General features: G+C 39.2%; 1 protein-coding gene across 2 annotated transcripts; it reads right to left on the reverse strand.

Moving 5' to 3' along the window:
- Window positions 1-1,655: 1,655 nt before the first annotated feature.
- LOC106172204 (protein Spindly) lies at window positions 1,656-11,774 on the reverse strand. 2 transcript variants are annotated; one of them, XM_087014945.1, is made up of 11 exons: window positions 11,647-11,774; window positions 8,513-8,690; window positions 7,997-8,173; window positions 7,484-7,678; window positions 6,361-6,510; window positions 5,433-5,531; window positions 5,140-5,250; window positions 4,178-4,318; window positions 3,431-3,531; window positions 3,096-3,280; window positions 1,656-2,957 (listed from the first exon to the last, which is right to left on the reverse strand). In XM_087014945.1, exons 2-11 carry the CDS (start codon window positions 8,675-8,677, stop codon window positions 2,488-2,490), a joined length of 1,794 nt encoding a protein of 597 aa, XP_086871071.1. In that variant the 5' UTR covers window positions 8,678-8,690; window positions 11,647-11,774; the 3' UTR covers window positions 1,656-2,487. The 2 variants fall into 2 exon arrangements, with proteins under 2 accessions (XP_086871071.1, XP_086871072.1); XM_087014946.1 differs by having other exon boundaries at window positions 8,513-8,693; window positions 11,647-11,759.

Below are 11,774 nucleotides of genomic sequence, written 5' to 3' on the forward strand. Positions count from 1 at the left end.
TAATGGCCAGTTTTCTCTCCAACCAAGACCAAATGTCTGTACACTCTTTAATATTTCTATTTACAAAGCAGAGCTCACAATATTTTGGACCTTGGTCAGTAAACACCTTTGGGTTGGTCTTGACACATGTTACCCCTTTCTTTCCTTACAGTTCACTTTCAGCAGCACAGACCCAGCTCTACAGAAACCAGGCTCAGACACACAACCTCACTTGAACCACTGAACACTGGCCAAGGTCATTGTTGTCTGTGTCCATGATTGTAAGATAAACACAATATTACAAATAGAATGTGTCACCATGGTTATGGTTGCCTGGTTACACCCAGGGATAAACTAGCATTGCTTAATTGAGCTTAATGCATTAATTCTTTTCACATGGGTAACTTAATCATTGCAGGTACTTGATTTAAATGGTTATAGAAGTCTGATGAGGTGTTTACTATTTAATACTGCATAATATCACACCTAAACAATTGGAGACAAAGACAGCTAAAAATTTCAAAAGCTGGAGAAAACTTTTTTCATCAATCAAGTAAAAATAAAAATGATAAAAACAAAAATAAATTGAATGAAACAAGTTCATACTGTGTACATTCCCCAAAGTACTGTTTCAGTCATGATTCATAAATGATATTTTTTAATTTTCATAAAAAATTAGAACACTACATCAATTTGAACAAGTATCTCTGAAAAAAAATCATTAAGTAATAAAAATAAGATAACAACACACGTTCACAGAAAACACCACCTTCCCTTGATGATCAGATAACAATACACACGTTCACAGAAAACACCACCTTCCCTTGATGATCAGATAACTATACACACGTTCACAGAAAACACCACCTTCCCTTAATGATCAGATAACTATACACACGTTCACAGAAAACACCACCTTCCCTTAATGATCAGATAACAATACACATGTTCACAGAAAACACCTCCTTCCCTTGATGATCAGATAACTATACACATGTTCACAGAAAACACCACCTTCCCTTGATGATCAGATAACTATACACATGTTCACAGAAAACACCACCTTCCCTTAATGATCAGATAACTATACACATGTTCACAGAAAACACCACCTTCCCTTAATGATCAGATAACAATACACATGTTCACAGAAAACACCTCCTTCCCTTGATGATCAGATAACTATACACATGTTCACAGAAAACACCACCTTCCCTTGATGATCAGATAACAACACATGTTCACAGAAAACACCTCCTTCCCTTGATGATCAGATAACAATACACATGTTCACAGAAAACACCTCCTTCCCTTGATGATCAGATAACAACACATGTTCACAGAAAACACCTCCTTCCCTTGATGATCAGATAACAATACACATGTTCACAGAAAACACCACCTTCCCTTGATGATCAGATAACAACACATGTTCACAGAAAACACCTCCTTCCCTTGATGATCAGATAACAATACACATGTTCACAGAAAACACCACCTTCCCTTGATGATCAGATAACAATACACATGTTCACAGAAAACACCTCCTTCCCTTGATGATCAGATAACTATACATACCCTGTATATGTTCACAGAGAGCAAGAGCTTTAATTGTATGCAGTCGATTCCAATGATTACTCAGTAGGTCAGAAATATAAGATAAAGAATTGAATGTATAGCCAATAGATAAGTTTTTATTGTGCTTATATTATACTGATAGGTATTTCACATAAATGCAAAGTAAATAAAATCTATATTGCCAAAGTATGACCTTTGTAACATATCAAACCTCTTTATGCAGGCAGTTTATATAGAGTACACCTGGCAGATGCTACAGTCAGTCCTTAAGTCAAAATACAACCCAAATGATGTCTGAGGTAGCTTGTGTATACACTTTCTACCATTTGTAAAATCAAATCACTAACTTATTATCATGTCTGAAATCAACCAGGACACAACACGATACAACAAATATCGTTAAAGCTTTCCAGAGTGTGCACTTTCTAGCGATTTTAATACCTTTGACATTACATGGAAGAAAGTTCTTGAATGCTACTCCTAGAGTGCATTCCCATAGATTTAAATCAATCCATCAAGATCGACCTAACTCCCTGGGGGTTCACGCTAAATTGATGTCAGCCGAGCGCGCACAGTAGTTAATTACCCCCTTACAGCTTTTAGTAGGCAGGAAAGACATTTAAGCCGGCTAAACTGACACTAGTGAGACTCCCCACAGGGATAGATTGATCTAAAATCTGTGGGAATGGGGTCCTAGTGGTGTGTTCCTGGTGTAATTGAAGATCTGTTGGTTCCTGCTGATGTTGTTAAGAGGTCAGGGGGGAGGTCAAGGGGGGCACCTGCCAGTGAATAGAAGGAAGATGCTGTATATAAATGGGGACCAGCCCCCAGCCAGTTAACATATAGCTTGCCATCAGCCTGTTAACACAAACACCAGAGACAGCTTGCCACCAGCCGATTAACATAGCTTGTCTGTGGAGTCTTAACACCTCACTGTGTTTTGCACTGGTCTGTCTCCAGTTTGGCAGCACCACTTCCTACTTTCACAACATTACAATGTGTCTGTTTTCCCTTCACCTTCCTGACCTTGGGTTGTATCACGGGGTCTCCAGACATCTCAAGGCACTCCAAGTTCTCATCAGTGACAGCACTATGAACTGATGCCTCCTCTGTAGTGCTACTGTCAATGACGTCTACATCATTAGAAAGCGTCACCCTTTTCTTTTGTACAGACTTAAAGTCCTTGGTTTGTGAGTTTGCATCTTTCTTAGACTCCGTCACATGGTTTTCTCTTAGGACGTCTGATTTATCTGAAGGTTTTGATTTGTCAGCTGACTGAAGACCAGTTTTTTCAGGTAAAAATGCACAATCACTCTCTGCTTGACTTGATTCTTCTTCTTTTCTAAATCCTGGAATCTTCTCTACTTTTCCCTTTCTAATTTTCTTGTGTGCCACAGAATCTAAAACAAATTTTGAAGGACAGCACTGTTAAAATATTGAACATTTAGGCTGTAACAAGCCATCATAAGCAAGACATTTCCATGGAAATTCTAAACAAGATTTCTCAGAAGAATTATTGTGAGTAAACTCTTGGTTACCAGGTTCATATTTCAGTTTGTACTCCTCCAGCTGAAGATGTAGTTTGAGGTTGTCTCCTCTCATCTTCTCCAGTTGTCTTTCTGTCTCACACAGTTTGCTGTGGACGTCCATGTATTGACTTCTCTCTGCCAACTGATTGAAACGCTTGCTATGCACCTCCTCCTGAAGTTTACCGATTTCTTGACTGGAAGATGAAGAGAAATTCAAATGTAAAAAAAAAAATCATTATAAGTTTTTTTTTTAAATAATGATGTAGAAATGGTTCATCACTGCACATCCCCGACATTCAATCAATCAATACTCCAGTATCTAGGCTAACTGAATGGCTACTCACTCTTTGTTTTTGATCATATTTTGTAGATAATCCACAAAGTTCTTATCTGTGTTTCCGCTGAATGTGCTGTACTGGTCCAGGATCTGGCCTGTCTTGGCTAACTGTAATATAACACCAGACGACAGCATAGATCATGGTATTGTCAGTAGAATATAAAAAATGCCAGTCTGCTACTGCATGTTTTGTCTGGTCTATTTCCCATCATTACTCACTCAGGCAAGCACATGGCATTTCCATCAAATGGGTAAAGATACACTGCCAGGGTAAATGTCCCTTCACATACTGATGTCATAAGTACCAGTATCTAACACATTTTATACTCCACATGCCAATAAACCAACCGACCTCAATGCCTCTGGCAGTTGAAGTCTTTAAAATAACACCTTCAAATTCCTGGTCATAATTTGACCCACCCACCCCTTTCTTCAGCCAGTAGGCACAGAAAGCAGAAAATATCTATACCAATAATATCAAGTTATGCTAAATGAAACTATTGTGCCATTGGGTAGGGTTTAGTGGTAATGATCTGACATTAATATGTATCTTTAAAATAATCTAAACATGCAAAATGTAATAATAGAATCAAGTATCACCAATGACCATCACATACTTGGGGAAAGATGTTCTTTCAAAGCAAAACAAAGGAAAAGAAAGAGAAACCCTTTTCCCCCCAAGTTATGCTACTTATTTTTAATGATACATCCCTTCATCAGCTCACTTATTTCTCTCCTCAATCTATCTTCTTACCTCCAATTTTTCATACTTGTTCAGTTGCTCTGTGAGTCTCTGTATTTCGGCAGTAGCCAGAGTGAGCTGGGATTGCAATCTGTCCATCTGGGCTACGTCAGCTCTTCCTACTGACATCTGTAGCACTGCCGCCAGCTGCATCTGAACACATAAATCATAACAATACATAATTACTGTGTGATTTTGTAGTATGAATTTCACCATGATGACCAAGTGAATTGCAAGGAAGTTAATTCATCTGTTATTATCAACTATCTTATTACCTCCGCCAAGGAGGTTGTTTTCACCCCTGTTTGTCTGTCTGTCATCAACATAACTCAAAAAGTTATGGACTGATTTTGATGAAATTTTCAGGAATTGTCAGAAATGGGCCAAGGAACAGTTTTTGGTGGTGATTCGGATCAATAATCAATAATCAAAAAACTAAGTTATGGACCGATTTTGATGAAATTTTCAGGAACTGTCAGATGTGGGCCAAGGAACAGATGATTAGTTTTTGGTGGTGATCCAGATCAATAATCAATCAATAATCTATAATCAAAAATATAAAAATTTTAGGGGTGAAACGGCATTGGAAGGAGACTTTGCTGCCTTGGCGAAGGTCTGCGCTCTCTGAGTGCTTTTCTAGTTACAACAGTCATTAACCAAGATGGCCAAAATGACCTGGGAAAACTGGAAAATCATTTCCAACACTGTTGGAAAAATGATGTTAGTGTCACAGATACAACACTTCAATGTTTATAATAAAGTGATGAGAAATTTAAAGGAAAATATCACTACATCATCCACATAGTATTACAAACAGCAATAACAACTCCTAAACTCATCATAATAACAATATAATACTGGTAACCCCCCAGTGTCAGTGTCTTTTACTTTGTGTTTGTGTTGTCTGTTCATCTCATACTAACTGTTCATAATAACAATATAATACTGGTAACCCCCCAGTGTTAGTGCCTTACTTTGAGTTTGTGCAGGTGTTGTCTGTTCATCTCATACTGACTCTTCATGGAGTCAAACTGCACCTTGAGGGAGATCAACTTCTTCTCTGCCTCCTGACGCTTGTCATCCAGCTGATTGAAATATGGAAACAATTTAACACCTTTAAAATGTCAACATCATTTTATCAGACAACTGAAGAATGTTCTTGCCTTAAATGAAGTCTGAGAGAGAGGTGCTTTCCTGTCAGCACTGTTCACAAGCACTGATAAGTCAATAGTTTATATACATCATTAAGATATCAACAACAGCTCACCTCACCAAACAAAGAGTTTCCTTTCTCCTTGTGGTCAGCAGCATCCATTCTGGCCAGGTCAAGCTGGACATTCAGCCCCTGGACCTCAGCTCTGCAGGTCTGGAATACAAGAATGATTATTACAGTGACCAGTGACTTTACAGTGACCATTATAGTGACCATTATACTGTGACTGTTTCACAGTGACCATTGCACTGACCATTACAGTGACCATTATACAGTGACTGTTTCACAGTGACCGTTTCAGTTACCATTACACAGTGGTCGTTACACAGTGACTGTTATATAGTGACCATTATACACTGACCATTACACAGTGACCATCATACAGTGACTGTTTCACAGTGACCGTTTCACAGTGACTGTTTCAGTGACTTCTACTCAGTGATTGTTACACAGTGACTGTTACACATCAACTTTCCTGTAGGGCTTTAATAACAGTCTATACTTTATGATAACAACAATTCATTTCTGCAATTGCAATTCTGTGGTTGAAGTTTTACAATGAATTTTGAATGCACACATCTTCAAAATATCTCTTGAACATACATAAAAAAAATGACACATTAAATCTGAAAATGTTGACAATATACTTTGTCCTTGAAGGGCAAGTGACTTTACAAACTCATTCAATCTCTAAGAACAGCCAAATTCCCAACTTTAACTGGTAGTGGGCCTCATAGTGCACACATGCTTAGTGTCATAGTTCATAATTTTACCACTAAAATAAGCTAATCATACACAGAATATCAATGAATATATACACACAGTATGTAAGCAAGCATGCATGTGTACACACAGTTTATATTCAATCAAGCAGAGGGACAGGCAGACAGCAACAGACGACAGACAGACAGACAGCAACAGGCAGACAGACAAACAGACAAGCAGGCAGACAGACAGACAGGCAGACAGACAGGCAGACTACCTCCAAGGCATTGTAGTAGGATGTGGCCTTGCATTCCTTTTCCTCCACCTCCTCAGTTTTTGTTGCCAGCTGACTTCTAAGTGATCCTGCCTCTAACTGGAGCTGCTGCACCTCTGCCTGGGCCTCAGACAGCTCCTTGGAGAGGTTCATCTGGGGAAAATAATAGACTTTATCAAAACAAATCTACTCGACTGTAGCTGCTGCACCTCTGCCTGGGCCTCAGACAGCTCCTTGGAGAGGTTCATCTGGGGAAAATAATAGACTTTATCAAAACAAATCTACTCGACTGTAGCTGCTGCACCTCTGCCTGGGCCTCAGACAGCTCCTTGGAGAGGTTCATCTGGGGAAAATAATAGACTTTATCAAAACAAATCTACTCAACTGTAGCTGCTGCACCTCTGCCTGGGCCTCAGACAGCTCCTTGGAGAGGTTCATCTGGGGAAAATAATAGACTATATAAAAACAAATCTACTCAACTGTAGCTGCTGCACCTCTGCCTGGGCCTCAGACAGCTCCTTGGAGAGGTTCATCTGGGGAAAATAATAGACTTTATCAAAACAAATCTACTCAACTGTAGCTGCTGCACCTCTGCCTGGGCCTCAGGCAGCTCCTTGGAGAGGTTCATCTGGGGAAATAATAGACTTTATCAAAACAAATCTACTCAACTGTAGCTGCTGCACCTCTGCCTGGGCCTCAGACAGCTCCTTGGAGAGGTTCATCTGGGGAAATAATAGACTTTATCAAAACAAATCTACTCAACTGTAGCTGCTGCACCTCTGCCTGGGCCTCAGGCAGCTCCTTGGAGAGGTTCATCTGGGGAAATAATAGACTATATAAAGACAAATCTTCTGTGGGACATGAAAAAAATTTTATAGCCTCATATTGTGTATAAAGTTGACCCCAGCACCTACCCTCTCATACTGCAGGTAGGTGACCTCACAGAAAAGTTGACCCCAGAACCTACCCTCTCACACTGCAGGTTGGTGACCTCACAGTAAAGTTGACCCCAGCACCTACCCTCTCACACTGCAGGTTGGTGACCTCACAGTAAAGTTGACCCCAGCACCTACCCTCTCACACTGCAGGTTGGTGACCTCAGAGTAAAGTTGACCCCAGCACCTACCCTCTCACACTGCAGGTTGGTGACCTCAGAGTAAAGTTGTGCCATCTCCTCGCTGCACGTCTCGTTCATCCTGGTGACCACCTGCTCCAGCTGGTCCTGTGCCTCCTTCAACAACGCCTCCAGCTGCCCCACCTTCTCTGTCATCTGGCGCTCTGTCAGCTGAGATCTCTCCTCACTGGCCTGGAGACACTCTATCTGAAATATTATATACACTGGTCAATATTAATACAGTCTGTCAGCTGAGATCTCTCCTCACTGGCCTGGAGACACTCTATCTGAAATATTATATACACTGGTCAAAATTAATACAGTCTGTCAGCTGAGATCTCTCCTCACTGGCCTGGAGACACTCTATCTGAAATATTATATACACTGGTCAATATTAATACAGTCTGTCAGCTGAGATCTCTCCTCACTGGCCTGGAGACAGTCTATCTGAAATATTATATACACTGGTCAATATTAATACAGTCTGTCAGCTTATTTAGTCTACTGTGGAAATGCTGGCCTCACCTGACTTTTCAGTTCTGCCACTTTGGAGGAATGTTCAGCATCTGGGAGGTGGGATAATTCCTCGGCCTGCTGTCTCAAGGTTTGCTTCAAGTTGTCAATCTCCTCAGAATAATTCTGCTCCATGAGAACCTTGCTCTGTAACTTCATCTGCAGGCTGTACTTCTCTTGCTCCAAAGTCTGGAAGACAATATCTTCACACTGTACCTCTATCTTAACAGTGTAGTCTGTATACACAGAGCTCTAGCTGTCACTGTACCTCTGTCTTAACAGTGTAGTCTGTATACACAGAGCTCTAGCTGTCACTGTACCTCTATCTTAACAGTCTAGTCTGTATACACAGAGCTCTAGCTGTCACTGTACCTCTATCTTAACAGTGTAGTCTGTATACACAGAGCTCTAGCTGTCACTGTACCTCTATCTTAACAGTGTAGTCTGTATACACAGAGCTCTAGCTGTCACTGTACCTCTGTTTTAACAGTGTAGTCTGTATACACAGAGCTCTATCTGTCATTGTACCTCTATCCTGGCTGTCATGGACCTCCGTGACTCCTCTAGCTCCTTGTTCAGCTCTCGGTTGTCCTCTAACAGTGACTTGCCAATCTCTGCTGCCCTCTGGAGGTTGGTTTCACTCTCAGACAGCTGTTGTCGCAGATTCTGTATCTCCATCTCAGCACCAGACATCACAGTAGTTTTCCTGCTAAAACAAAAGTTCTTGAACCATTATAATCGTGTTTTCAACAAAATTTTGAAAGTGCCCATACAGTCTGAGACATAAACAGCCATTATCAAAGTATTTGGTTTTATATAAAACAAAAAAAAAAAAAAATTTCTTTTCTTTCAGATCTGTACAGGTTAGAAATTAATTGATATAAGCAATCAGATGCATGGTTTGGGCCCAAAACAGGACATTACATTTCTAACTTACATAGTGTATAACGCAATCCAAAGATTCCACAGTTCATGTCAAATTTACTTAAGGTTGCATTTATAAAGAAAAACCCAATGATCAGTTAAATGATTTATTCATCAGTCAGTAACTACATATTTTAAGTCAAGTCTCCAACCCTTAACTCTCTGAAATCGCATCCATCTTCCACGTGCTCCCAAGATCATCTCTCCCAATCTCCTCCCACGGTATTCACTCTCAAAGCCTATATACTGATTTCTTATCTTAGGTGGATCCAATGCTGCACAAGTGACTTGTGTGAAATGAAGGCAAACCTTAATTCCTGATAATTGTATAGTTAATTGCTTTACATTTGTGTTGTACAAAGAAGCTGCCACATTTCTCAAGAACTCTTGGACAGCAATAAGTTTCATCATACAACATCAAAATATATTTTTTATCTTCACATCAGACACAACAAGGGTATCAGTGTCCTAGCTAAGCGCCCATGAACAAATTTAACATTCTATGGTTCCCAAAGTTTTCAAGGGCTAGGGCAATACTTTTTGCATATACCCCCCTACCACACCTACAAATCTTTGATTTTTATTTATTTTAGGGTTGGAGATGGGGTGACACTGATCAATGTCTATTAACCCATTACAGTGACGTCATATTTGCTCCGTAACACTAGTCCCGCGGCCATGCTGGAGGGAATGAACGACGGGCAATAGTAGCGGTAATATAGGTGAACCAAATAAAATAAAATAAACTTCATATCGCGATCAAGTACACCAAAGGGAAAAGGATATATACAAGCTGAAGCGTCAGCTGCTCAGCAGGATCGACCAATATGAACTCAAGACAGTCTAAAAACATGGAATCCTACCAAATGCTACTTATCCAACATCGTGTTGTCAGAAGATAGTTCAGTTATCTTGTACTTCATTTTTCTTGTTCATTGGGTAATAACAGTTATAGTTTGAGAGAGTTTAATGTGTAATCATAAGTTTAACCTTACATAGAAGCAACTTTTTTCATAAAGGATAGATATAAGGAGAAATTTGAGCTGATCATCAGGATAAACCCTTATGGACTCAAGGAAGAATGTATGCAGGATTGTCATAAAGTATGACATGAAATATTGCTGTCAGTTATATGACTTATCTCTACATCGTGAAGCTGTCAGAAATTATTTCAGCATTCTTGTACTTCATATTGGTGCATTAGAAAGTACATGTAACAATACTGTGGTTTGAGAGAGTTTATTATTCACCATGAATGCAACCATTCGTATAAGCTACATGTTAGGATTTTATTATTATTCAGTCATTCACAGAAGCAAGGCATTTTTCACACTTATGTATTTATGATGTCCAATGTAAAATAACAATAATTCAGTTCATGAATTGATCTTCATTTCTGTTTTTTTTTTTTTTTTTTTTTTGATAATTTACTTGCGCCCAATCAGTGTGGCTTGGTGGGAAATGCCAGTCAATTTCCTAAATGTAAATTAATAGAAAGATGACAATAGTGATTTTTATTCATATTGTAACTTACAACATTACAGTTGAAAGGAGCAGAATTTAACATTTTTACAGAGGAAAGTGCAAATTCATTTCATGAGGTTATATGTCAATTACACCTGAGGTAGAATTTACTTGCAAAATAAAATTACTCTTATCACTACACCAAATCGAAAATTAAGCCACTAACTTCCAAATGCACCTCATACAGGTAATTGATTTAATTGGCCCAGCTCAGCTGTGTACAGTACAAATATATAGCCTTGACACTAATTGGCAATACTGCTAGCCAGGTATTAAAGAGGTAGGTGACAGCCGATAAAATCTAGAGAGCACCGTAACTGATAACAAATTACACCCAAGGCAATAGGTGAGTCTTCATTATAAAAGTCGAAACCCTGCCTGGGTATTTCCACACGTTTTAACAAATTAACACACTCTCCACCCAAACTTTTTGGGCACTACTTTAAATATATATGTAGTGTACGTGCGCCCCAAATGTACACACCTAGGTCTTTGGTTTTCTACTGTTTTTTCTTTTATGGTAAAATCTGCACAGCTGGCTCTCCATTCTTTGCTATAAAATAAATTAGTTTTATCCTTTACTTTTCCGAAGAGTCTTGATTCAAAGCCACCTCGCCGTCTCTCCTCCGTTTATGGTTTTAGTTCCTTCACCATGGATTGTTACCACTGCAGGCAGCCTGTGAACGCTTGTAAAGTTAGTTATCTTCTCTCGATCAAATAACCTGCAGTAATTCATCATTTTGCTCGGTTAAATATCAAAGAAAATACAGAAAACGAAAACTGAACTACAGACATGGCTTGTTCATGCGCAGCAGACGATTCCGGTCTCCCTCCAGAATGGCTGCCGTTTGTTTTGATGACGCAGGCTCTAATGGGTCATTATTCAAATACACTGTATTATCGGGCCGTATTATCTAGAGAAGTTAGGAAATTTACCAAATCAGTATTTGTATAGTTGCCCTCTTACAATTTAACGGGCCTGACATTTCAAATTAAAATATCCAAAATTTAGTAAATGAATTGCCGAACTAATTCACAGCAAGCAAATCAAATCAAAGATGGTAGGTTTGACATCCAGATTCGCCTTCCTTATTTCTGTAGTAATTACAAAGTGGAATTTGGTCGCTGACGAAAGAAAGATAGAGAACAAGAAGAAAAGATCCCTTTGTCGAAAATTGAGTAATAAAACAAACTACAACCGATATGATACCCACTGAATATTACGCTCCGCTTGTTTGAATTCTCCAATATGGCGCCGCTTCAAATATTGACCTATGATAAATCAGCATTACATTTTGTCCGTATACACAACAAGACACAATTGAGATGCACTGAACGAGAT

Source organism: Lingula anatina, chromosome 6 (genome assembly GCF_051362555.1).
Source record: "Lingula anatina isolate TDL-2025a chromosome 6, LinAna3.0, whole genome shotgun sequence".
Classification (NCBI taxonomy): Eukaryota; Metazoa; Brachiopoda; class Lingulata; order Lingulida; family Lingulidae; genus Lingula; species Lingula anatina.

Coding starts and splice junctions, on each gene's coding strand:
- LOC106172204 (XM_087014945.1), bottom strand. CDS start 8,677: ATGTCTGGTGCTGAGATGGAGATACAGAATCTGCGACAACAGCTGTCT. Junction 7,679..7,996: donor TGGCAGAACTGAAAAGTCAG/GTGAGGCCAGCA, acceptor ATAATATTTCAG/ATAGAGTGTCTCCAGGCCAG. Junction 5,251..5,432: donor GAAACTCTTTGTTTGGTGAG/GTGAGCTGTTGT, acceptor TATTTCAATCAG/CTGGATGACAAGCGTCAGGA.